This window comes from Caretta caretta, chromosome 20, assembly GCF_965140235.1.
Source record: "Caretta caretta isolate rCarCar2 chromosome 20, rCarCar1.hap1, whole genome shotgun sequence".
Lineage (NCBI taxonomy): Eukaryota > Metazoa > Chordata > Testudines > Cheloniidae > Caretta > Caretta caretta.
The window spans coordinates 18,938,443-18,964,282 of NC_134225.1; the positions used below are offsets into that span (position 1 = coordinate 18,938,443).

General features: G+C 57.1%; 1 protein-coding gene across 5 annotated transcripts in view; it reads left to right on the forward strand.

Annotated features, from left to right (window-relative positions):
- Nucleotides 1–25,840, forward strand: part of ADGRL1 (adhesion G protein-coupled receptor L1) — a 90,333-nt gene that overhangs the window by 35,521 nt on the left and 28,972 nt on the right. For 3 of the 5 annotated variants that reach the window (XM_075121706.1, XM_075121705.1, XM_075121707.1), the window contains 4 exons: nucleotides 786–965; nucleotides 7,137–7,350; nucleotides 14,471–14,580; nucleotides 24,289–24,303. In XM_075121706.1, the coding sequence (XP_074977807.1) occupies nucleotides 896–965; nucleotides 7,137–7,350; nucleotides 14,471–14,580; nucleotides 24,289–24,303 (409 nt within the window). In that variant the 5' untranslated portion in view covers nucleotides 786–895. Of the gene's footprint in view, nucleotides 1–785; nucleotides 966–7,136; nucleotides 7,351–14,470; nucleotides 14,581–24,288; nucleotides 24,304–25,840 lie in introns of those variants that run through there. The other 2 variants (XM_075121704.1, XM_075121708.1) reach the window with 1 other exon arrangement.

Sequence of the window (25,840 nt, forward strand, 5' to 3'; positions counted from 1 at the left end):
CCCAGCTCCCCTGCTCTCCACACTAGCCCCCCCTCCCCTCCGCAGGGAGGGGGAAACGGGACCCAGGAGTCCTGTCTGAAGCCAGCTCTGTGATCCAGCACTCTGCTCTTTGCCCAAGGTGGTTCCACCTTCATGGCTCAGCTGTTCTCCCCCAGGGCCCCCTCGAGTCACCAGGGTCCCCCGGGGCCAGCGAGTCGCTGCATGGGAGCTCTGACACTGATGAGCGCAGAGGCCCCAGCCGAGCCGTCGGGCAGGAACCTGCAGGGGCTTTGCCAGCCGGGGCACTAGAGCCTGGCACGCAGCTGTCAGCACTGCCCTGGGGGAGCTGGCATTACCCGCCCGGCTGGGCCCCCGGCCCGCGTCCCCCCCGGAGCAGCACTCCCCACTAAGGCACAGGAGCACCAGAGCTGGGGAGGGAACCCAGGAGTCCTGGCTTCCAGCCCCCCTCTTCTGTTACCACGACACCCCACTCGCCCTCGGAGCTCACAGAGCTGTGTCAGCCTGTTATTAACCCTTCCCGTGCCAGGGTTGGCCCTACCTGGCTGTGGACTTGGGGAGCCAGGGGGCTGGGTGTTGCCAATCCCTGCCCTGGAGAATAGATGGGCTGGGGTGGGGGGGCACCCCTGTTAGCCCCCGGGTCAGAGGGGGGACTCCCCTCGCCAAAGGTGGTGTTACTGATGTGGGAGATGGAGGAGGGGGCTCTTGCCGCGCTTGGGATGGGGTGAACCCCGCAGCCCCCCCCTCCCCCAGCTTGTTTCATGGCTTCTCCCCGCTCCCTCCCCCAGGCTTGCCGTCTGCCGGATCGTCCCTCCTGTGTGATGCCGGGAGAGGCCCCGGGCTCGGGCCACTGAGAGCCCTGCCAGGGAGCGAGTGTGCCGATCGCCCGGCCGGCGCCATGGCCCGCCTCGCCCACGCCCTCTGGAGCCTTTGCGTCACCACCATCCTCGTCACCTCAGCCACACAAGGTAGGACGGGGGCTCCACAGCGGGTGGGGGAGTATGGTGGGAGAGGGGCTCTGGGGATCTCCAGGGCGCGCCCGATCTCCAGCTGCACCAGGGACGCAGATAGACCCTGGGTTCCCCCGAGATCTGCAGCCTGCATTGCCTAGTGTCACCACTAGGGGCTGCTGAAAAGCCTGCCCCCCTCCCCCTGCAGTGCCCCCCAGAGGGGAGACGTGTCCCCCAGTGCTCGCAGCGATAGGGAAAGGGGGGCGCTGCAGGGCTGGGAGGGGGAGCGGAGGGACACTCCTGGCTCTTTGGGGGGTGGGGGGTTGTGGTCCCATGGGGGTCTTGGCTTCTTAGATTCTACCATCCAGCTTCAGGGTCCGACAGCGTCAGTGGGCAGAATATTGCCATGGGTGCCCCCCAGCTGTGCAGATCTCCTCGGCCCGACCCACAGCCCCTGCCCTGGGCTCCTCCTCTCCCCAGCTCTGCTGGTGCCCCTCAATCCTGACCCACAGCCCCCTGCTAGCCCAGCTCTGGTCTCCCCCCACCACAGCGCCTCTGTAAGGAAGAGGCAGATGCAGGGAGGAAGATTCTCTTGTGAGCCACGACTGGCACAATGGAGGCCCTGACCTCGGTCAGGGTCTGGGCAGCACCTAGGGTTGCCAACTTTCTAACGGCAGAAAACTGAGCACCATTGCCCCGCCCCCTACCCCACCCCTTCTCTGAGGCCTCGCCCCTTGTTCACTCCATTCCCCCCTCCCTTTGTCCCTCAATCTCCCCCACCCTCACTCACTCGCTCATTTTCACAGGCTGGGGCAGGGGGTTAAGGTACGGGCTCCGGCTGGGGGTGTGGGCTCTGGGGTGGGGCCAGAAATGAGGGGTTCAGGGGACGTGAGGGGGCTCCGGGCTGGGGCAGGGGGTTGGGGCGTGGAAGGGGGTGAGGGGTGCGGGCTCCAGGCTTACCTCAGGGGGCTTCCTGGAAGTGGCGACATGTCCCTTGGCAGCTGGGAGGAGGCATGGCCAGGCGGCTCTGCACGCTGCCTCCACCCGCAGGAACCGCCCCCGCAGCTCCCATTGGCTGCAGTTCCCAGTCGGGGTCTGGGCAGCGCCTGGCACAAGGGGACCCTGATCTCATTCACCACCCGCAGTACCCTCCAAGCTGTTACCATGAGTCCCTGGCTGGTGTCTCTGACTCCTTGCTGTTCAGACAGCGCCCTGCTCGCTCAGGGTCAGTTATTATCATTAAGCGCTTGTGCCTGGATTGCCCACCCTCTGCTCAACGGCGATCTGGGGGCGCTGGGTTCCCTGTGCGGGTGGGTCCCGCTGTCCAGCTGTTAACCCTTCGGGGTGCAGCTGAGCAGGGGGAGAGCTAGCAGAGAGCCAGAGGGGGCATCTTTGGGGGGCTCCCATGGGGGGCTTGAGATCCCCAGATGCTGCCATCCCCTGCGTTGTTCCTTTGCTCTACTCCTCCATCCCCCCCCCGTCCAGCCAGCACCCCGTGAGGCGCTCGCCCAGGCCTGCCACAACAGGAGCTCTGGGCAGGGCGTCCAAAGGGGGGCAGGGTGCCAGGCCAGGAGACTTCAAAGAGGACACGGGGAGGGGCACATGGGACCCAACGGGTAATCTGGTCCCTTTCCAGCTTCGATCAGGGCGTTGAGCAGAGGGAGCTGAATGCAGGGGTGCCGGGGGGAGGGGTTATATGGGGGAGGGGAGAGCGATGACAGGCTGCAGCCCAATGTCGGTTACACCTGGCTCAGGGGAGAGCAGGAGCTGGGTTTGGTGGAGTTACTCCAGATTTACACCCAGGTCTAACCGAGAGCAGGATCTGGGCTTACTATGGAGTTAGTCTGGATTTACACCCCAGAGAAGTTTCAATTCGGCTCTATCCCTGGGGCTCCGAGGTTCCTGGGTGACATTAATGAGAGCCACCAGGTCTGGTGGTCGGGTGAATCAGCAGAGCAGCTCTGTGAAGGCAGCCCAGCCTCACCAGCTGTCAGGGAGGGAGGAGATGGAAATCAGGGTAGTGGGGGATGAATCTGTGCTCAGAAGAGCGAAACAGGGAGCCCTGGGGCCCCAGTGCGGGTGGGGCAAGGGGTAGACATAGAACAGGTCACCAAAGAGAAACGTCCCCTTGCTCTAGATGGTGGCTCAGGTTCTGGTGGTGTGTAGTGGATAGAGGGTGGGTGGGAGTCAGGACTCCTGGGTTCCATCCCCAGCTCTGGGAGGGGAGTGGTGTCTAGTGGTTAGAGCATGGCGGGGAGGGGAGGCTGGGAATCAGGGTTCCTGGGTTGTATCCCTGGCTCTTCCACTATCTTGCTGAGTGACACTGGGCAAATCATTTCCACGCTCTGTGCCTCAGTTTCCCGTCCTCTTTAGTTTGGGGTAGGGACTGTCTCTTGCTGTCACTGGGGGAAACCATGTTATGGGAGCAGGTGGGGGGCTTGTTAAGAGGACACAGCAGAGATGAAAGAGCATGGAAGGGGCTGAGTGCGCTTTGCACGGGACCCTTTGCACAGACTTACGGCTGCCTCGTCTCACCCCACCCCCACCCCATGGGTAGCGTTGTCATGGTCCCCACGCCAGGGAGGGGGGTGGCAAGTGGGGGGTGGGGGAGATTCCTGTTTAATCTGATCATCTCAGCGCTATCTGCTTCCGCTTCTAAAGTTAGATCCCGGAAGAGACGGCAGAGGAGGGGAGGAGGGTTTAAAACTAGGACTCTACTGTGAGTGAGGGGGGCTGGGCCCCAAGGCTTGGCTTGCCCCCAGCCCCACCGGAGAGCAAAGGCTGAACATGAGGCTGATGGGACTGATCCACCACTAGGGGGCGCCGTTCTGGGGACTGAGCTAGGTCGTCAGTATCACATCTGCAGAGGGCGTGGTCGTACGTACCACACGCCATGGTGTGTTCCTGTATCCCAGGGGCAAAGTGCGTCTCAGATATTATTGTTATTCCCATTTCAACCAGAATCACTGGAGAATCCCCACTGGCTGGGGGAAGTGTAGGGCATAGGACACAGAGCTGAGTGGTTCAGATTGTGCTCACCAGAGGGCAGTGTTGTGGAGACACAAATGCATGCGCCCTAACCCCTACAGCCCGTGGACACACAGCCCAAGGCACACCCATGCATAAGAACATACACAGAAGTACACACACACTCATATCCAGGCAAATGGACACACACGCATGCATGCACAGACAGTTGCACACACAAATGGACAATTGCACACAGAAACACACCCCTTTGCCCACACAAACATGCATGTGCACACCCAAACACACTTGCACACACAACCACACACTTTGTCCACACAAACACATGCTCCCCCACCCCCACATCAAACACTCACAAAGACCCGCTCGCACGCTCCAGCCCCCCACAATTCACCCAGCCTGTCCCCCCCTCCCTCTTTCTCCCCTGTCAGGCCCCGTGCTCACCACAGGGGCCCGTGCCAGAGACGGCTCCATTCTCCACTCCCTTTGAGGGGTAGCTGCCAAGGTCGGGGGAGCATGAGCAAATCTCCCATAATGCTCCTGCCATCCCTTTAATCACCTGCCTGGCTCTGTCTCCTGCGGCTCCCGCTTCAGTCCCTGGCTCCTGGGGTTTCAAGCCCTGGCCTCGGGCACCTTTGTGCTGTTCAAAGCCGCCAACAAGGGGAGACGGGGGGGCTCACACCATGGCCCATTGTCTGCACTGCCCTGTCCCCCGCCCCGCTCCTCAGGATGCTGCAGGGCCTGACGCCCGGACCCCCATCCTCCCGCCATCCTCCACCAGTGCCATAAAAGGGCTGCACGTGGCCCCCTGAGAATCCCCTCCCCCCCGATTTGGAAATAGTGTAAGGGCCCTGCACCTGCCCTGCTCCCAGATCCTGGCATTGAGGGTGGATCAGGGGCGTGGCCAGGGCACCCTGGGTGTGGCTATTATCTGCCCCAGGGACAGAGCCCTTAGGGACAGGAGCACTGGGAATCTCTGCCTTGGGCTTCAGGAAATGGGATGGGGGCAGTTGTGGGGAGACGTGGCAGGGATCGCAGACGACAGGCGTTTGGGATGGAGGTTGTTCCAGGATCCCCACCAGGGGAGGTGGCTGAGGTGTAACACACTAGCTAAATACACTGTGCTCCCGCCCCATAAGGGCAGCGGCTGGTCCACATAGGGGATAACAACCTCCTTCAGCTGCCAGCTAAAGAAGAAGGTCTTTTAGCTCACATGGTAGGAGCTCATATGCTTTTAATGCTGGAGGTCCCAGGTTCAACCCCCTCCTGCCCCATTGGCCAGGGTGGGCACCATCCCCCTCCCTGTCTGCCCATATTGGATAGGGGACAAATCCCAATTTGTGAACGTCCCCCATGACAGGAATGGCCAGAACAATGTGGGGAATCTCAGGCCAACCAGCGCCTCCTGGTGGTGGGTCTGGAACCAGCCTCAGCCAGGGCTCCCCAAAGGCCTGGCAGAAGGAGGCTGGTCTCCTTGGTTTCCTCCCCGTACCACTGCCAGGGCACGAGCTGCCAGCCCGCCTGCGAGCCCAGCTGCCCCAACCTGGAGGGAGGGGGCCCCCCACTGTGCACTGCCTCTGCCCTTCCCCTTCTCTGTTCACAGCACTGCGTGGCAGCAGAACACCTGGGTTCTGTCTGCAGCTCTGGGAGGGGAGTCTAGTGGTTAGAGCGCATGCCGACTCTTAGACCTCCCTTCACCCCCCTCTCTGCTTCTGCCCCACCTGTGTATGTGGCGGGGGGGGGGATTACATAGGCAGCAGAGCAGCCATGTTGGTAGCCAGTCCCCACCTTCTCTTTGGGGGCACAGCCCCCCCCTCCTCAGGGAGCCTCCCAGTCCGCGCCCCCTGTCCCCTCAGCAGGACTTGAACCCACAGCCTGCAGCTCTGGAAAGGAAACACTCTCCCCTATCCGCCAGTGGAGGCAGTGCCAGGCGCTGCCTGCAGGGGGCAGATGCTGCTGAGAGGGGCAGCAGCATGTGTCTGTGCAGCCAGCCGCCCCTTGAGGCAGCGCCCCCTGGTGCACGCATCAGGCAGTGCAGCTGCTTCTTCCGGCCTGTTCTGTTCCATTGGCCTTAATGCAACCCGGCTGTTGTCCCACTGGGGAGGCGAGCAGTGGGGAGATCCACGGCCTGCCTCAGGGTCACACAGCAAGTCAGTGCAAAGCCGGGAACAGAACCCAGGCCCCAAGCTGCCCCCAACCCCCCCGCTCTAACCCCTAGACCCCACTCCCCTCCCAGAGCTGGGGATAGAACCAGGAGTCCTGGTTTCCTCTTTAAAATCCCTCTGGGTGGTTTTAATTCTCATCTCTCCTCCCGGCTGGTCCTTGTGACACGGGAGATGGGGTGGGGGGGGGGGAATTCGGAGGGATTGCAGGGAATTTGCTCAGCACATTGGCGAGACTGTCGGCTCAGCCGCTGCCTGAAAGTGGGTCACGGGCGGTGCGGGGAGCTGAGCGCGTGGTGAGAGACGTCTGGATCTGGGCAAAACATCCAGCCACACGTGAGCCTTAAAATGCAGCCCTGGGGCAAGGGACCAGATTCCCTCCATGAGGGGCCTGATCCTGTCTCTTCATGTGGGCAGCTACAACCCCCTCCCTCAGCTGGGAAAGATAGAGGAGCTTTCTCTTATATTATGTGGATTACGGTAGCGCCTACAAATCCTAACCGATACCAGGGCCCCCTTGTGCGGGTGCTGCACAGACACCCAAGAGACAGCCCCTGCCCCCAAGCCTAGCTAACCAAAGAGCAGGGGAAACTGAGGCACGGAGAGGGGCAGGGACTTGTCCAAGGTCACCCAGCAGGTCAGTGGCAGAACCAGGAATGGAACCCAGGTTCCCACCAGTGCCCCACTCACTAGACCACACTGCTACTCAAACACTGGTGCCGTCCTCAGCCTGTGAAGTCCTGGCAGGTGGTTCCATTTAGACTCCAGTTCATGGGAACTGGACTGGACCCGGGTCCCCTGCCTCCACCTGCTCTGACCACTAGATCCCTCTCCCCTCCCAGGGCTGGGAATGGAACCCAGGAGTCCGGGTTCCCAGTGCCATGATCTGGCTGCTCACTCCATGGGCAGGTGGGAAGGTGAATTACAGATGCCACCTGAGCTTCAGCAGGTGGGGAAACTGAGGCAGAGGATGGCGGGCAGGAGTGGGGAGGTGACCCACCCGCGCCTCTCAGCGTCTCGTCCTGTCTCTCTCCCCCAGGTCTGAGCCGCGCCGGGCTGCCCTTTGGCCTGGTGCGGCGGGAACTGGCCTGCGAGGGCTACCCCATCGAGCTGCGTTGCCCAGGCAGTGACGTCATCATGGTGGAGAACGCCAACTACGGGCGCACAGACGACAAGATCTGTGATGCCGACCCCTTCCAGATGGAGAACGTGCAGTGCTACCTTCCTGACGCCTTCAAGATCATGTCCCAGAGGTGAGAGTGCCGCACCCACACCCCATCCGGCACCCCTGGGCCACGGGGCGCCCTGTCTCTCCCTGGGTGCCCAGGGCTGTCACCTTGTCGTCCCCCCCCGCCTCCAGTGAGAGGAAGAATCACTTGTGTTTAACTAGGTGCCAGCTCCCTGACCCCCCCCCCGGGCTGTTAGCCCCCCAACCAGCTCCCCAGGTGCACCCCAATCCCCGAGCCCCTGTGATATCCAGCCCCCATCACTGGCTACTCCCCGAAATCCCCACGGGGGCAGAGCATACGCCAGCTTGTTTGAGTCACCTGCCCCTCAGCGTTCCCTGCCCTCGCAGCCTGGAGATCGAGTTTGAGAGTGAAAACAAGCCGGTTTCCGAGCTGGGGACCAAGGGTGGGGGAGAGTAAAGGTTCCCCGGAGAACGAAACCAAGACATACGGTCTAGAGGCTGCACTTAACCTGAGCAGGCAAATCCGCCGTCGTCTGTCTGTCTATCCCCATCCACCCCTTCTATCTATCTATCCCCATCCACCCCTTCTATCTATCTATCTATCCCCACACACACCCTCTATCTATCTATCTATCTATCTATCTATCTATCTATCCCCACACACACCCTCTATCTATCTATCTATCTATCTATCTATCTATCCCCACACACACCATCTATCTATCTATCTATCTATCTATCTATCTATCTATCTATCCACATCCGCCCCTTCTTTCTATCTATCTATCCCCATCCACCCCTTCTATCTATCTATCTATCCGCACACACACCCTCTATCTATCTATCCCCACACACACCCTCTATCTATCTATCTATCTATCTATCTATCTATCTATCTATCCCCACACACACCCTCTATCTATCTATCTATCTATCTATCTATCTATCCCCACACACACCCTCTATCTATCTATCTATCTATCTATCTATCTATCTATCTATCTATGTATCTATCCCCACACACACCCTCTATCTATCTATCTATCTATCTATCTATCTATCCCCATCCACCCCTTCTTTCTATCTATCCCCATCCACCCCATCTATCTATCTATCCCCATCCACCCCTTCTATCTATCTATCTATCTATCTATCTATCTATCTATCCCCACACACACCCTCTATCTATCTATCTATCTATCTATCTATCCCCATCCACCCCTTCTATCTATCCCCACACACACCCTCTATCTATCTATCTATCTATCTATCTATCTATCTATCCCCATCCACCCCTTCTATCTATCTATCCCCATCCACCTCATCTATCTATCTATCTATCCCCATCCACCCCATCTATCTATCTATCTATCTATCTATCCCCACACACACCCTCTATCTATCTATCTATCTATCTATCTATCTATCTATCTATCTATCTATCTATCTATCCACATCCGCCCCTTCTTTCTATCTTTCTATCCCCATCCACCCCTTTTATCTATCTATCTACCTATCTATCCCCATCCACCCCTTCTATCTATCTATCTATCTATCTATCTATCTATCTATCTATCTATCTATCTATCCCCATCCACCCCTTCTATCTATCTATCTATCTATCTATCTATCTATCTATCCCCATACACCCCATCTATCTATCTATCTATCTATCTATCTATCTATCTATCTATCTATCTATCCCCATCCACCCCTTCTTTCTATCTATCTATCCCCATCCACCCCTTTTATCTATCTATCTATCTATCTATCTATCTATCTATCTATCTATCTATCTATCTATCTATCTAATCTCCATCCACCCCATCTATCTATCTATCTATCTATCTATCTATCTATCTATCAATCAATCAATCTATCTATCTATCTATCTATCTATCTATCCGCATCCACATCTATCTATCTATCTATCTATCTATCTATCTATCCCCACACACCTCCTGGATGGGGCTGGTGGAGGAAGCCTGTGGCAGCCCAGTGGCATGGCTCCCCATGCCAGGTCCATGTGGCATCTGCCAGGGAGGGTTGCAGGCATTCCACACAACCCCATGGTGTGCACCTAAGTTGCCAAGGGGCTGTGTGGGAGGGGGTGCTCCAAGGCAGGCTGTGCTGGGGGGGGCAGGCTGGGGGGCAGTGAGATCTGGGGGTGAGGGCTAGGGGTGGGTGGAGTCCAGCAGAAGAAAGGGCAGGTAGGAAGCATGTGGTCTGAGGGCACATTCCGATGACCAGCGTTTCTGGCTTTTCCAAAGAGGGTTTCCTTCCTGGGTACCGTGTGCCCAGTTCGTGGAACCAGCGCTCAGCTGTGTCCTCTCCCTGCACCACTGCCCCTCCCCTGGCAGGCCTTGTCCCCGCTCCTCCACCCCCCCACACCCCCAGCCTGGGACAGCCCCAGTCTGGCACAGCTACCCCCCAGTCTGGCAATGCCCCCACATCTGGCACAGCTCCCCCCTCTCCTGCCCCAGCCTGGCGCTGTCTCCCCACAACGTGGCACAGCTTTCCCTGCACCTGGCTCCGTCCCCCCCCACACACACACACACAGCCTGGCACAGCCCAGGGGAGAATGCCTACCTGGCTGGCAGAGGGGCTGCCTGGTTTAGGGAGGACCCATCTCTGCAGCCGTGAGACATCCACAGAGGTTGGGGGAGCGGGGTCTAGTGGTTAAAGCGGCGGGGGGGTGGCTGGGAGTCAGGACTCCTGTGTTCTATCCCTGGTTCTGGAAGGAAGTAGGTGTCACACTGTCTGGAGCAGCTAACGACTGGGGGGTGCCAACCTCAGGGCAGACTGTCGCAAACAGGGCAAACCCCTCAAGCTGGTGGTGTGTTGTATAATGAGATTTCACCCAGCCAGTAACTCCCGGACCAGTCACTGACAGTCCCTTAGCCTCGCCCATCTATCCTGCCACCCAGACACACGGGACTTAGTGACCAATGGTCACTCACACCAAAAATCACACCACGCTCAGGTTGCTTCCAGCCCTAAGAGACCGGTCACTGACCCCAGATTGTTGGTACTCTAGATCCTACACCAAAGACAGCACCTGTAGCCAGGCCTGGACCAAACTAGCTAAAGGTTTATTAATTAGGGAGAAGAAATCCGAGTTAGTGACAGAGTAAAGCAAGTGAACACACACACACCAGTGAGCTACCAGCTAGCTCCAAAGAGTTGTCGTGATCTGTCAATTCGACGTGTCTCTCAGGGCAGACCCAGGAGGCAGCCCCTGGGGCTCTCTGGCTTCAGTTTGCTTTCTCTGCCCCCGAGTTCAAACAGCCAAAGAGATAGAAGATTTTCCCGTAGCTTTGTTTTAGTTCCTTCATTCAGATCCAACCAGCATTTCCCAGGTGCCATGAACCCACCCTTTGTCCTGCGATGGTCCTTGATGGCCCATCTGATCTGGCTAGTCCTGCTGGATGGGTGGCAGACCAAGGGCAAACATTTTCACCGTTATAAAGCAAAGTCAGGACTCCTGGGTTCTATCCCTGGCTCTGGGAGAGGGTGGTGCCTAGTGGTTAGAGCAGATGGTGGCTGGGAGTCAGGACTCCTAGCTTCAATTCCCACCATTGGGCCTGTGAGCCAGACTCTCAAAAGCCCTTGCAGCAGGGAACAGGAGCCTTGCAGAGTAGGGTTGGGGAGAGATCACCACCTTCCTCCTCCTGGCAATGCCACCCCCCCCCCCGCATCCCTGCTGCCAGAGAGCTCTGACAACCCCCCCCCATACCCGCCCCCCCAATCCCTCCCTCGTTAGCTCCTGCCACCTGCTCTCCCTGGCAAGGCTGATGCAATCGGAGAAGGGGTGGACGTGGCTGTTCCCTGGGGCCGTCGGCTGCTAGAGCAACCTGGGCTCATGTCCCCGGGACCCAGGCAGGGCTCCCCCAGGGCAGGGCAGCTGCAGCCTCATTAGCCACGGCTGTTTGCCAGAGATGGGCAGGGAAGGGTGGGGGGGCCCTCTCCAGGCTTCCACCACCTGCTCCCCCAGCTGGTTGGCACCAGGCAGCTCCCAAATCCGCCCTGCCCTCTGGGGCGCCCTGGCTCCAGCCTTGGCAAGGGCTGGGTGAACTTCATGGGGGTCAGGGTGTGGGAGCAGGACTCCTGGGTTCGATCCCCCGCTCTGGGAGGGGAATGGGGTCTGGTGGTTAGTTCAGGGGGGCTGGGTCCCACACTCTTGCTGTGGAGGTCACAGGAGACTTTGAACCTCTTTCTCCTGTAACTCCCCACCCTCATTTGATGCGTCCTCCAAGGGACTGGGCCAGATGTTTGTTCATTTCCACTTTCTCCCCCCTTCTTTCCTCTCCCTTCCATTAGCGCCCCACCCCATGGCCTCTGAGTTTGCCTGTCCTCAGCTATGACCTGGGGGCGGGGAACAGAGACCCCACCCCCACCCTGGCATAGGCAGGTCAGGGGTTCAGCAGGCTGGGGCCCAGGCTGCGGAGGGGGGGGATGAGTGGAGCAATGTCGCCCTCTCATGGCCAGTCTCTGCAATTACAACAGCGTGCTCTTGACTCCCAGCTGGGGGAGCACACCGGGGGGCTCAGTTCCAGCTGCCTCTGGACTCTGCTCACGCCTAAACACTGACCCCTCCCCCGAGGCCTCCTCCTACCCTGTCATGGCTCCATCTCGGACCTGGGACATCAGATTGGCCAGGACACCGGGGTTCTTTCATCTTTGACACCAGAGGTACCCTCAGGGTAACATCTTATCAGAGAACTCCCAGGAGTCACCCCCCGCCCAGGAATCTGCATCCTGGGGCATGGGCACCAGGAGTCACCCCCCAACCCCTCTGAGGGGTCCATGCCCTGGGGCACAGGCACTAGGGGGAGGAGGGAGTGGGTCATTCCAGCATCTTCTCCCTCCCATTGGGGAGTCTTTGAACCCTACTTAGTTTTACCGGGTGACTCCCCTGACCCTTCCCTGCTCCCGCTTTGGGGGCCGCACGCTGGGTCTCCTGGGGCAGAGTCCTCTTGACTGATGAGCTTAGAACCCCCAAAAGGAAACGTGTTACCTGTTACCCTGCAGGACTCCCTGCCACAGGAGGCAGCGCAGCCAAGGGGAGCTGGGATGGGTGGGCCTGAAGGAGGGCTCCCTAATTCCCCCCTTCTCTCTTTATACCCCTCCTCTTGCCATCCCACCTGTCCCACCGTACCCCCTCCCGCTTGCCTCATTCTTTCTTACATCCATTCCTTCTTTCATGCCCTGCTCTTCTTTCTTTCTTTTGTTCTTTCTGTTTCTTTCTTCCCTTCTGGCTTCCTTTCATGCTGTTCTTCTTTCTCTCTCCCTCCCTTGCTTTGTTCTCTCCCGCTCTCTGCGGTTCTAGCTGTGGGACGGAGCTGGAGAGGCTGTTACAGATGAAATACCATCAGGGAAGCAGGTCTTCCTGGATATTTATTACTCCACTCTTGGACTTTCAGCCTCGGCTCGGATACAATAGCGAGCAGAACAATGAGGGGCCCACAGCCTGGGGCTCTCAGCCCCCCAGGAAACCCCCTCCACAGAGCTAATGTGGTTTGGGCAATTATCCTGCAGTGCTTGCTGGGAAAAATACCCCCAAGCCAAACCTCCCCCTCACCCACACCCAGCCTGCCACAGAGACATGATTGTAACCGGCAGCATGGTGGTGAGAACCCACAACCCCTGAGTGTGTGTGGGTGCATGGGGGGAGGGGGTGTAGATTGGCCTGTGCTGACATGGGCGTGCGGAAAGGGGGGTTTGTCCATGGAGGGGAGTGCAGGTGTGTGGGAGGGCATGTGCGAGGGGGGTGGAGCTGTATGTAGTAAGCGTGGTGGGGGGGTGAATCTGCACACACAGGAATGAGTAGGTTGGGGGTTGTGTGTCTGGAACCTGGAATCACCTTCCCGATGGGCCCATCTACCCTGGTCTCCTGGCTCCAGCCACTCACACCAGCTGCTTCAGAGGCTGGTGCAGGGAGCCCCCTAGAGGGAAGTGATGGAATAACAAGCCTAGATGGGGCCCTTTACCCCTTCGATCAGCGCCCGGGGTTCTAGCCCTGATTTCACGTTTTTTCTCCTCCCGGGGATGCTCTGGTGACCCAGCCGTGCCCGACCTGTCCTGCTGCATTTTTGGCCCAGTCTCATTCTGTGGCAGTGGGTTCCACAGGCCAATTCTGCACCCTATCTAAAGCAGTCCCTTCTTTCAGCCTGGTCGTGGGTGCCCTGGGCCCCGTGTTCTGATCAGGGCCCAGCAGAGGGAATAGTTTTCACTCTGGGCTCAGGCTGAGATACTCAGTGGGATGGGGTGAAAGGCAAGACAGCCCTGGGGATGGTCTGCCCTGGACTGAGACACCACAGAGACCTCCAGCCGGGCAGACGTGCATCACACCTTGCAGATGGCGCTTGTTGGGTGCCATCTCCCCCTTTCACAGCTGTGGAAACCAAGACACTGAAACGGGAATGGGTTTCTGCACGGCGACTTTGTATCAGGGCTGGGAATAGAACCCAGGTGTCCTGACCCCCAGCCATCTCAGCCCCACTCTAACCCCTAGGCACCACTTCCCTGAGCTGGGAATAGAACCCAGGTGTCCTGACCCCAACCCCCTGCTCTAATCCCTAGGCACCACTCCCCAGTCATGGAAATAGAACCCAGGTGTCCTGACCCCCAGCCCTCCCCACTGTAACCCCTAGGCACTACTCCCCTGAGGTGGGAATAGAACTCAGGTGTCATGATCCCAATCCCCCCGCTCTAACTCCTAGGCACCATTCCCTAGATGTAGGAATAGAACCCAGGTGTCCTGACCCCCAGCCCTTCCCCCCTCCCCGCTGTAATCCCTAGGCACCACTCCCCTGAGCTGGGACTAGAACCCAGGTGTCCAGACTCCCAGTCTGAGGCTTAAATGTGCTGCCTTTAGGACAAGATGTAAAACCAAGGCCCTGATCCCCTGAAGCTAACTGAAGGCTCCCCCCTAACCCCCCGTGCCTTCCCCATGTGTCTCACAAAAGTCAGGGCATGAAGCCCAGCTTCCTGGCCCCATCCCAAGGCCAGCCATCTCCTCGTGTCCTGACATCCCTCTCCTGCCCAGCCCTGCTCCTGTTTCAGCCAGGGTTCTGCACTGCCCTGACACACCCCAGAAGTGGCTGCATTTCGGCCCCATTATGTAGCATCGCTACGGGACTGTCTTTAATTTAGCGGCCCCCGGGCCTTCTCTCTCCCCCCAGGTGCAATAACCGGACGCAGTGCGTGGTGGTGGCTGGATCGGACGCCTTCCCGGACCCCTGCCCCGGAACCTACAAGTACCTGGAGGTCCAGTATGACTGTGTCCCATACAGTGAGTCCCATTCTCATTGCTCTTTACAACCATGTCCGGGTCCGATTTGTTGGCTTCCCTCCTCGCTGTGAAAAACCTCCCACCCAAAGCAGGGGGAGACCCCCCCCAGAACCGGCTCCCTGATCCCTGGCGCTGGGGGGAGAACTTGTGGGGGGGAATGACCGGGGCCAGGGCTAAAGGATTTGGGTGCCTCGCTTTGGCTCTATCCTTTGGGGGAGAACATGCCACGGGGGGGTGTGGGGAAGGGAGATGCTAATGGGGGTGCTTCTCCGCCCCCTGCTGGCCCCAGTGTGGTGCTAGGGGGCGCTGTGCTGCAAGGAGAGGGGGGCTCGCTAGGGGGTGCACCCCCCTCGCAGTCAGTGCGGGCCCCAAGAAGTAATAGAGAAGCCGGCAAGCCCCGGGGTGCGGGAAGGGCCGGGGCGTATCGCGTGCCTCGCCGCTGAGGGGGCTGGACACAGACAGACCCTGCGGTTCCCTCAGCCTCTCCAGCCGGCGCGGCCCAGCGTCACCCCTAGAGATCGCCTCGCGTCCCAGCCACGCCTAAGGCTACCCAGCAGTACCCTGCCCATCCCAAGGGGGTGCTGAGGAGCAAGGCTAGGATGGGCCCTGCCCTGCTTGTTCCAGGGTCGGGGGGGGGGGGAGATTGTGCCTCTCCCAGGAGGGGGCTGAGTGGGGAGAAGTGATTGGCGACCCACGTGTCCCCATGTGGTGGGAGGGGAGTGGGGTCGAGTGGTTAGACCTGTGGGGGAGGGTGGAAGTCAGGACTCAGGTGGGAAGGATCCTGGAGCTACATTGGAGGAGGGCGAGTCCTTCTGGGGCAGGTTTCAGGCAACGGGGGCCCCTGGGCTGGGCTGGGTTTGGGGAGCACCTGCCCTAGGCCAGAGCAGGGTCAGGGTGTGTGTGTGTGTGTGTACATGAGTGTGCTCCGCATGTGTATGCATGTGCTCCCTATGTGCTGTGCGTGTGGATGTGGGCACATGCGTGTGTCTGTGTGCGCACATGTGTGAACATGGGTGTGTGCTCTGCATGTGCACAGACCTCTCTGCCCCCACTCAGCTTCCCTTCCCAACACACACCCAGTGGTGTCTGAGCCGAGCCATCGGAGCCGTGGGTGTGTTGGAACCGGGCCAGGCTGACAGTCCCCTACTCCTCTTGGGCCTGGGAAATTCCCTCCTGAGGAGCAGGTCCTCCTGCGTGGAAACAGGAAGTGGGTTTCAGGGAACAAACAGGAAGTCAGGGTTGGAAAAAACAGGAAGCGGGTCTGGAAAAAACAGGAAGTCCCGCCTTGGCAGGCTGAGCTGGCTCTGTGACAGCTCCCTGGCCTCCAAGCGAGGCAGGTCTAGGGTTGCCAATTTTGGTTGGGAATATTCCTGGAGGTTTCATCACATGACATAATCTTTAATTACAAATTAATCTTTAATTCCTGGAGACTCCAGGACAATCCTGGAGGGTTGGCAACCCCAGCCAGGTCCCAGCATAGACAGCAACAGGAGGTGCGCTGCACCCCAAATCCTGACTCTGTGCATTGCTCAGCGCCTGCCCCCACTGGGTCCCCCAAACCAGAGGTACCCTGAAGGGATCCCGGGAGAGTGACCCCAGCTCTGGAGTGCACGGTGGGATCTGTGCTCCAGCCCATCCAGGCCCACTGGGGGTCAAAAGAGAAGGAACAGTGGGCGGCGGGGGTAGTGGGGGGAATGAAGCCAGCGCCGCTGTCTAAGGGGGCCGGTTTTGGGGCGCCTCTCTCCCTCTGGGTCTGCAGCAAACATCCCCTCTCCCCTCCCTGCTGCTTTGCGTAGCGTGAGCCAGGGCGTGTCATTTCCAGGGTCAGGGGGCGTTGCTTCCTGTTGTTTGACCCACTGTCTTTTTCCGGGGGGCTGGGCTGTGGGGGGAGGGGAGCCCTGGTAACACCCCCTTTGGTTTCTCCTCGCAGACAGAGCCGGAGCCGAGAGGCGGGCGTCAGTGTCCAGCGCATCCTCTTAACCGATTTAACTCCGATTCCTGTTCCTTTTCCTTTCAGCTCCGCAGCGGACGCACCCAGACAACCTCCCTCATCTCAGGATATAACTGACTCTGCCCCACAACAGCACGGGGGCACCCAGCTGAGACTGGGCTGGGATCTCAGACAGGCAGGGCTGCAAGCGGGATGGGGCTGGAGAGAGGGCTACGCAGGAAGGGTGGGGGGCCAGCACAAGGGGGGACGGATGGCAGAGAGGAGCGACGGAGCGTGGAGAGGAGAGAGCTGCAGAGATGGAGGGCCGGAAATCGGAGCCTGCTGGGCTCCGCTGATTTACCCCAGCAAAGGGCCTGGCCCTGAGGTCCCAGCTGAATGAGTTTTCACGCACATGCATGTATACGCACACACATGTACCATTGCACACAGATGCAGGTGTATACACTGCACATGTGTGTACGCTGCATATGTCTATTCACGGCACACATGCATGCCCCCAGATGCACACGCCTGCACATTGCACACGTCTGTATCCTGCACACACGCATGCCCCCAGATGCACACGTCTGCACATTGCACACGTCTGTACACAGCACACACGCACGCCCCCAGGTGCACACCCGTGAATGTTGCCCATGCCCACACTCACACCCGGTATCCGAGAGGCAGAGAATTCCTGTCCCTGCCTCCTCACCATGTGGCTGCCCGTGTCAGCTGGGCCAGATCCAAGCCCTTGTGATTTGGCGTAGGGTTTATCCCTTGCCCGTTTACACCAGCTGGGTCCCTCTGCCACTCCTTGATTTCCATTCCCATCTGCTGCTCCTTCCTTGGGAGCAATGGAAATTGACAGGTTCCCCCCCCCCCCCACTCCCACCCGTTCATGCAACACATTTCAAGGCGACATATGCGCTGCCCAAATGCTTGCCGGGTGGCATCGCTGCAGAGGATTGGCCACCCCTCTCCTCACATTTCAAGGCGCGGCTGTTCTCCTGGTGCTGGCTCGGTGCCCACCATCTGCTCTCCCCCACGCTGCCACTCACCCAACAGCCAACGTCAGCAAGGGACAGGCGAGGTTCGGGGCGTGGGACTAGCGACGAGAGAGAGAGCGGGGGTGGAGGCGGATTCGGAGCTCCGCAACACTGGTATGACGGTGCTGAATCCGGATCTGGCTCTCAGTTACGCTGGGGTGTAAACCCGCAGTGGCTCCCTGGAAGTCCAGCTCTGCTCCCCCCTTGGCCAGCATGGAAAGCAGGAGTTAGTGCCACCAAAACCAGAGTGTACATCCAGAGTAACTCAGAGGCCACAAAATCCTGCTCTCGCTTACACCCAGGTGTAAATCTGGAGTCACTGCCTGGAAGCCGGACTCTGATCCCAGTTACACCAGGGTGCAAAGCAAGAGTTAACTCCAGCCAAACCAGATGCAAACCAGAGTAACTCAGATGAAGCAAAATTCTGCTCTCGTTTACACCAAGGTGTAAATCTGACGTCACTCTCTGAAAAGCAGATTCCCAAGTGGGGTAAACTGATGTAGCTCCATTGACTTTAATGGCTCTACACCCGTTTACACCAGCTGGGCAGCTGGGCATCCTCCGATTTCATTGACTCAGAGGTGTAAATCCAGAGCTACCTCACAGTGGGTCTGGCAGAGCAGGACAGGGAGCGGCTTTCTCAGCTCCAGAGCCCCCTGGCTAGTGTCAGAGGCACCTTCTGGGCCTCGTGCTGAGGCAGAAACCAGTTGGCAATCACTGGGAAGTGGGTGCGTTGGCCCCAGGTTTTCCCACAGGGAAAGGAGCACGGCCAAGGCAGTGGGGCCGACCGAGGGATCTGGGGCAGAAGGGGCCAGATCCAGAGCTGGTGTAAAGCGATGCCACACCATTGGCGTCGCTCGTCTGCTCCATCCCTGCTCGGGAGGGTCCAGCCAGCCCAGGCCGGGGACCAGCCCGTCCTGGAGTCCCCAGCACCAGGAGCTGAGACCCGGCTGTCAGGGGGGCCCTGGCACCTGCTGCTCCCCACTGCGAGGGCTCACTGGCCCACTGACTAGCCCAGGGCTCAGGGATGCACTAGACCCGGGGTCAAGCTGCTGCTGTGAATCGGGCCGAGCGGGGCCTTGGTCTGCCATCGGCCAAGTGATGCCTCAGCCATGGGGCTCTTGGCCCTTCTGGGAGCTCGCCCGAGGAACCGTCCCAACCAGGGTTTCATCAGAACCGAGCCGGGGCCCGTTTTGACCTCTCTGCATTTTTTAAATGGCGAGGGAGAGATCTGGGGAAAAGCTTTCAGCCAGCTCAGCTGCGTGTGCAGAGTTTGGGCCTCTGCCCGGCCCTGGGCGTAACACTACGGGGGCTGGCATCGGCGGGAGAGCGGAGAAGGAGGCAGCATGGGCCAGTGACCTCCGAGTCAGGACTCCTGGGTTCTGTTCTCAGCTCTGAAAGGGCAGGGAGCCAGGGCTAGATCCCAGGAGTCCAAGCCCAAAGCTGGGCATCACCACGGCATTGTGGGAAGCAGCTGTGATTTCGTAAAGCTGCATGCCCAACACGTGCCCCCAACTCCCTACTGCTTAACCGCGAGGTGGAGCATGATGGGAGTCGTGCTAACATGAAGCAGAGCATGATGGGAGTCACGCCAACCCTACCAGGCCTCATTCAATTCACCACGACAAAAGCGTGCTTCGCCCGGCGCCTTCTAACTCACACCCCCCCCACCATGCAGCTCCTCCTCTCTCTCTGCGCTCCATGCTGCCCCCTGCCCTCTGATTGTCCCTTCCTGCTCTCCCGCGGGGTGCCTCAGTGCTGTTGATCTTTGGGGGGCAGGGCAGGGCAGGGCAGGGGTGCAGAAAGCGGGGAGATGGGGGAGGGGGACGGAGGGTGCGTGTCGAACTCCCCGCTTTCTTCCTTTGCAGCTGCCTCCGTTCTAACCAAACGGCCTGTTTTCCTTCTTCAGGTGCCAATTGTCCTTGTGTTAATTGAATGCCTCTAATTTTGGTTGGGTCTTTTTGTTTGTTCGTTTTTCTTATCTATTTAATTTATTTTGGAGGGGGCAGGATTATAAAAATATAATTGTTAGAACTGTGCAAACAGAAAAAAACCCAACCCCTTTTCTCAGCCCTCCTCCTCCCCCCCCTTCTTTTATTTCCTGTCACATTGTTTCTTTCCCTTCCTTCCCCCGGGATCTCGAGGGGGCGCCTCTGTTTTTCCCACAAGGGATTTGTTAGTCATTGGCAGCAGCTGTGTATATTCCAGGCAAGGCCGGGGCTGCCTTTAGTCAGTTGGGTGAGCAGTTTTTCCCTGGTTTATTATTATAGCAATGCCTAGAGGCCTCAGCCAAGACCCAGGCCGCCCCATTGTGCCGGGTGCTGCGCAGCCAGAGAAGCAGACAGCCCCCCTGCCCCAAAGAGCTTCCTGAAGCAGCCAAGAAAAGGGGCACGGGCCCATTCTGATTCCTTTGCTCTGTCCCCCGCCCCATACACACACAGACACCCCGCCCAGTTTACAGCATCACCAGCCCTGAACGGTCCAAAATCCAGTCCCCAAAAGCTTAGAAATCGTTAGATTTCATCATCAGCTGGCTCTGCCTAGCTGCCGTCTGCTTCGGGAGCCTCTCCATCTCCGGGGCTTGTTTCCGTGCAGTCACAAGGGCTACCCGTTGAGGGGCAGATCCTCCGCTGGGGTTGGGCCGTTCTGAGCTGTCGGGCCAGCCAACATGACGGGGGGCTGCCCCAGGGCTCCTGAGAGCTACACCCCTTGAGCTAGAGAGCTCTCTGGCCTGGCCGTAACAGACTCAGCCCTCAGCAGAGCGGCACAGGGGACCCGTCGCCCACAGCCAGCTCCCGTGTGTACCAGCCGACAATCTCGCCCCAAGCTTTAAGCCCCAGGTCTCGTGCGGCTCCGTAGGCAGCAAGGCAGTTCGCCCCTGCCCCGACATCCCCCCCCGACCCCACAGTGTCCCCAGAGCTGGGCACCGATTTGCCCCTCGCCCTGGCACAAACGCATGTGGCTGGAGATTTCTACCTGGCTGGTTTGCTCTTTGCTGCTGAGCAGATTGTCGGATATTAATTTCTGGCTGGAGCAGTTTTTTCCCCTTCCCAAGCACTATTTTTAACTTGCTTCCCCCCTGTATTTAATATCCTCCCCCTCCCCCCGCCAGTCCCCTTTTCACAAGTTCACCAGCTTGGCAGTACGGCTGCAGCAGGATGCCGAGGAGGCCAGGCCCAGGCCAGCCCTCGGGGCAGCCCCATGCACACCCCTCCATCCATTTATCCATCCATCCCTCCCCATACACACCCCTCCATCCATCCCCATACACACCCCTCTGTCTGTCCATCCAGCCCCATGCACACCCCTCCATCCATTCATCCATCCATCCCTCCCCATACACACCCCTCGACCCATCCATCCATCCCCATTCACACCCCTCTGTCTGTCCATCCAGCCCCATGCACACCCCTCCCTACATCCATCCATCCCCATACACACCCCTCCATCCATCCATCCAGCCCCATGCACACCCCTCTGTCCATCCAGCCCCATGCACACCCCTCCATCCATTCATCCATCCATCCCTCCCCATACACACCCCTCGATCCATCCATCCAACCCCATACACACCCCTCCAGCCAGCCATCCCCATACACATCCCTCTGTCTGTCCATCCAGCCTCATGCATGCCCCTCTGTCTGTCCATCCAGTCTCAAACACCTGATCCATCCATCCCCATGTACACCCACCCATCCTTCCCGTACCCACCCCTCAATCCAGCCAGCCCCATACACTCCCTATTTACTCTCAAACACCCCTCCTCTGTATCTACTCAGCCTCATACACAGCGCTCTATCTATCCTCACACACCCGGTATCCATCTGTCTATCTATCCCCTTTCACCCCTTCTGTCTACCCAGCCCCATACAACCCTCTGTCCATCTGTCAGGCATCAGTAACCTCTGTTGGGGTAGAATTCCCAAGGTGGCAGGACCATAAGCCCAGCCCAGGCCCAGCTCCTCAGACCTCCCTGTCCTTCGGGTCATGCCTCACACTCAGGCCTGAATACACGTGTAGCAAAGGAGCCCCTGGCAGATTGGGGTGTGAACCCCGGTGTCCGTCCTGGCCAAACGCCAACCTGGAGAATTCCCTCCTCTCTGCCTGAACTGCACTGAAAGCTGTCATCAGACAAAGAGGGACCAAAAGTGGTGGCCCCTAGAGGGGAAAGGCCCTGTGTCCCATTCCCTGCCCCCTGAGCCAGCCAGCCCCTGCCCTGGTGTAAGATCAGAGCCGGTGCCCCCTAGAGAGGAAAGGCCCCATGTCCCATTCCCTGCCCGCCAGAGCTGCCCTGGGGTCAGATTGGAGCCAGCCCCCACCCTTGCCCCACAGAGGAGGAACTTTCCATTCAAAGTTTAGTTAAAAAACAAGGTCATTTGTATTTAATTGGGGCCAGAGCTCTTGGCACAAACAAGCCACAGCGCCACGGCCGGTGCTGCTCACACTGACCCCTGGATTTTGGTGGAGCTCTGTGCTGTTTCCCCAGGCTCTTCAATGGACTCAAGCAGCCATTTGAGGGCTCTGTGGGCTCTGAGCTAGGAGGGCACCGTCCACTGCTAACAGGATCAAGAAGGCAGCGTGGTCTAGTGGCGAGAGCACTGCACTGAGACGCAGAAGAGCTGGGCTCTATTTCTGGCTCCTCTGGGTGAGCTGGGAGGGGTTGCGTCCCTGCTCTGTGCCTCAGTTTCCCCACTGGTATATGGTATATGGTGTTAGGATGCTGACCGCCTTTGTAAAGCATCAGGAATTATCGTCACAGGGCGGAGGCATCAGAGAGCAAGGAGCAGATGGAGCATGGTCGAGGTGCAGTGGGGCGTGGGAGGGCTGCTTCTGAGCAGGGGATGGGGGGCAGGCCCGTCAATCATGACAGAAACAATCCTGGTTTACAGAGCACAGGGGGTTTTCCTCAGTGGGGTAGGAGCTTTCAAAGGTGATGAGAAAGGAAGCTGGGATTCCCAGCGCATCTGGGAGTGAGAGACGAGGGGCTTTGGGACAGGGACCTAGGGGTGTGATGGATCTGTGCCTAGGAACCAGGCTGAGCTGCAGAATGGGGGTGGGGAGTATGGGGCTAGATAGACAGGCAGTGGGGGTGTATGGAGAGAGAGCAAGGTGTATAAGTCCACGGTGCCCCCACACCTCGAATCTTCCCTGCAGTTCCGGTCGCCCCATTGCAAAAAAGGATATATTGGGACTGGGGAAAGTGCAGAGAAGGCAACAAAAATGATCAGGGGGATGGAACAGCGGCCGCATGAGGAGAGATTAACAGGGCTGGGACTGTTCAGCTTGGAAAAGAGACGACTGAGGGGGGATCTGATAGAGGGCTGTGAAATCACGGCTGGGGTGGAGACAGTGTCTAGAGAAGTGTTATTGACTGCTAGGGCTCACCCGATGTGATGAGCAGGCAGCTGATTTAAAACAACCCTAAGTATTTCTGCAAGCACCACACAGTCCGCCTGTGGAATGCGCTGCTGGGAAGGCCAAAAGGATAACTGGGGTCAAAAATCCATCGGAGGTGTTCCTGGAGGACAGGTCCATCAATGGCTATCAGCCAAGCTAGTCAGGGACGCAGCCCCATGCTCTGGGTGACTCTAAAGTACACTTTTGATGGCCAGAAGCTGGGACTGGATGACAGGGATGAGTCACTTGATAATTGCCCTGTTCTGTTAGTTCACTTTGAAGCACCTGGCACCAGCCTCTCTCAGAAGACAGGACACTGGGCTAGCTGGACCGCTGGGCTGACCCAGCATGGCTGTTCTTATGAGATAGATAGATAGATAGATAGATAGATAGATAGATAGATGAGGTGTATGGGGATAGATAGATAGATAGATAGATAGATTAGATTAGACGAGGTGTATGGGGATAGATAGATTAGATAGATCTGATCATCTACTCAGACCTCTTGCATGTCCCAGACCAGGGAATACACCCATTTAGATCTAGGGTGATGCGTGGGCTGATATTGACAAGAGCGGATTGGTGTCAGCTTGAAGCTAAGCAACAGAAGATCAGCAGTTGAGGGTGGGGGCGGATGTCTATGGGCCACCTGGGCCTCTTAATTCAGCTAAGATCCCAGAATCCTGGTTCTTTTGACTGATCGATCAATCTGTCTATCCTCATACACCCCCTCTATCTATCTGTCTATCCCCATACACCCCCTCTATCTAACTGCCTATCCCCATACACATCTATCTATCTATCTACCTATCTATCTATCCCCATACACAACCATCCATCTGTCCATCCCTATCTATCTCCTACTGTCCTTTCTGTTCCTGGGGTGCTCAGAGTTTTGCATTTGGGTTTTTTTTTTAATTCTTATAATTTTGGGTTGTTGCGACATTTCTTATTATTTTATTATTTGCATTGGGGCGGGGGGGAGTTCTTGATGTTTCTCTTTCCAAGGGCGTCGCTGCTGGAGCAAAAACCCATTGAATCCTAAAAACAAATCAAACCTGATTTATAAAATCCTCCAACAAAAATCCAACACACGTTTTTCTCTCTCTCTTTGCCTAAAACAAGCAACAATTTTAACAATTAAAAAGGGCGGGGGGTGGGCTCTGAAATGGGGGTCGGAAGGGTGGGGCGGAAAAAGTTGCGATAAAGAAAAGGTTTCTTTGGGGCGGGGGGAAAAGCAATTTAATCTCTTCTCTCTTTTTTTTTCTCCTTTCCTTGCACTTTTTTTTTTCAATCTATTTTTTTTCTTCTTTCTTCCGATGCTTAAAGTAGAAGTGGAACAAAAAGGTAAACAGAACATTACCCCTGACCCCCTAAACCTAACACCTTGTTATATTCTCTGTGGCCATATTAAATGTGAATTCCACCTCCTCTGATCCTACCCCGACCCCTCTTTCCCTAACTTTCCTTTTTCCTCCCAGAACCTTCCCTCTCCCCCCCCTACCCTTCCCCCCAATTTTCTCTCTCTGGTCTTGTTAATTCCAATTGGCCTCCCTAGCTAAAATACAGGCCCCTTTCGCCACCTGCCCGATGCAAAATACAAGCCACCAGCTCCAATCTGGAAAGGATTTTTGTAACCAAACTGGAATCCAAAGACTGATCCATGAGTCCTTGGCTCGCCTGCTCGTGGGGGGTGGGGGGTGGGGGGGGCAACTATTAATGTCTGCTCGACTTTTTACCTCCTTCAGGGGAACTAGTCATGGGGGCTTCCTCTCCGTCTTTTTTTAATCATTCAACTGAGTTTCTCTGCTCCTCTGTTCATGTTTCCATAGCAACCAGTCGGGTATCTACCTCAGTCACCGGCTTTCTCTTTCTCCTCTTGATTTCGGTTCTGTCTCTTTTTTATGATTATTATTTCCTAATTCCTTCTTCCCCCCCCCCCCCCCCAACATGGAATTTTTAAAAAAACATGGTTAGTATGAGCGGGGAGGGAGCTGACGGGTGAGATGGGCTTATTGATTGATTTTTTACAAAAAAAATTCCATCAATTTGATTCCAATCGGCAAATTCGCTTTTCGACTCACTCTCCTTCGTGGCCAGGCATTGGGCGGGGTGGATATCCACGGATTTGGGTGCTTACATTCGTCCAGCCTGGGCGTGCCACTATCCCTTCTTTGGGACAGCGCGCGACCCTGTGCGTAAATCCCCATGACATCAAGGGGACTTTCACTCCCGCTGAAAGTTATCTCCTTCCCAGCAGTAGTATTTATTATTCATGATACACAAGGAGTCTTCGAACATTAGAACAGAAGCCCATGCTTAAAGTTAAGCACCTGCTTTACCACAGTGCCGATTCAGAATTTTTCCCCACACCCCCACGCAGGAGCTCCTAAACCTCTTGGGTTCTTTTCCTAAAAGTGACGACTTTCATTTTCTTTGACTTTGTCTCATTCCTCCCGGCTTGTCCTCTCTGTTAACCCCTGGAACGCTATGCTAACGAGATGACGCTCAACTAAAAAAAACACCCCGATTTGTTTATATATATATTTATGTCTACACGTATATATATATAAACCAGCTTTTTAACACTAGCCATAGTAATCTGGTGGGTACGTTTGTTTGGTTTTTGTTTGGTTTTACTAACCACTTTAATATGGAATTTTATGTTATTTCTTTTTTTTTGTTCCTTTATTTCTTTTCTTCCGATAAATCCAGGGGTTGGGATTCTTCTTATTTTTTTCCTGCCTGTTAAAAGAAATTAAATTAAGCAAAAGCTGCACTCAGGGTCTTTAACTCGATCTGTTATTGCCAGAAGGGGCGGGGATGCAATCGATTTTATATTTATATATATATATTTTAATTTGACCATCTCAGCCCTTTGTGG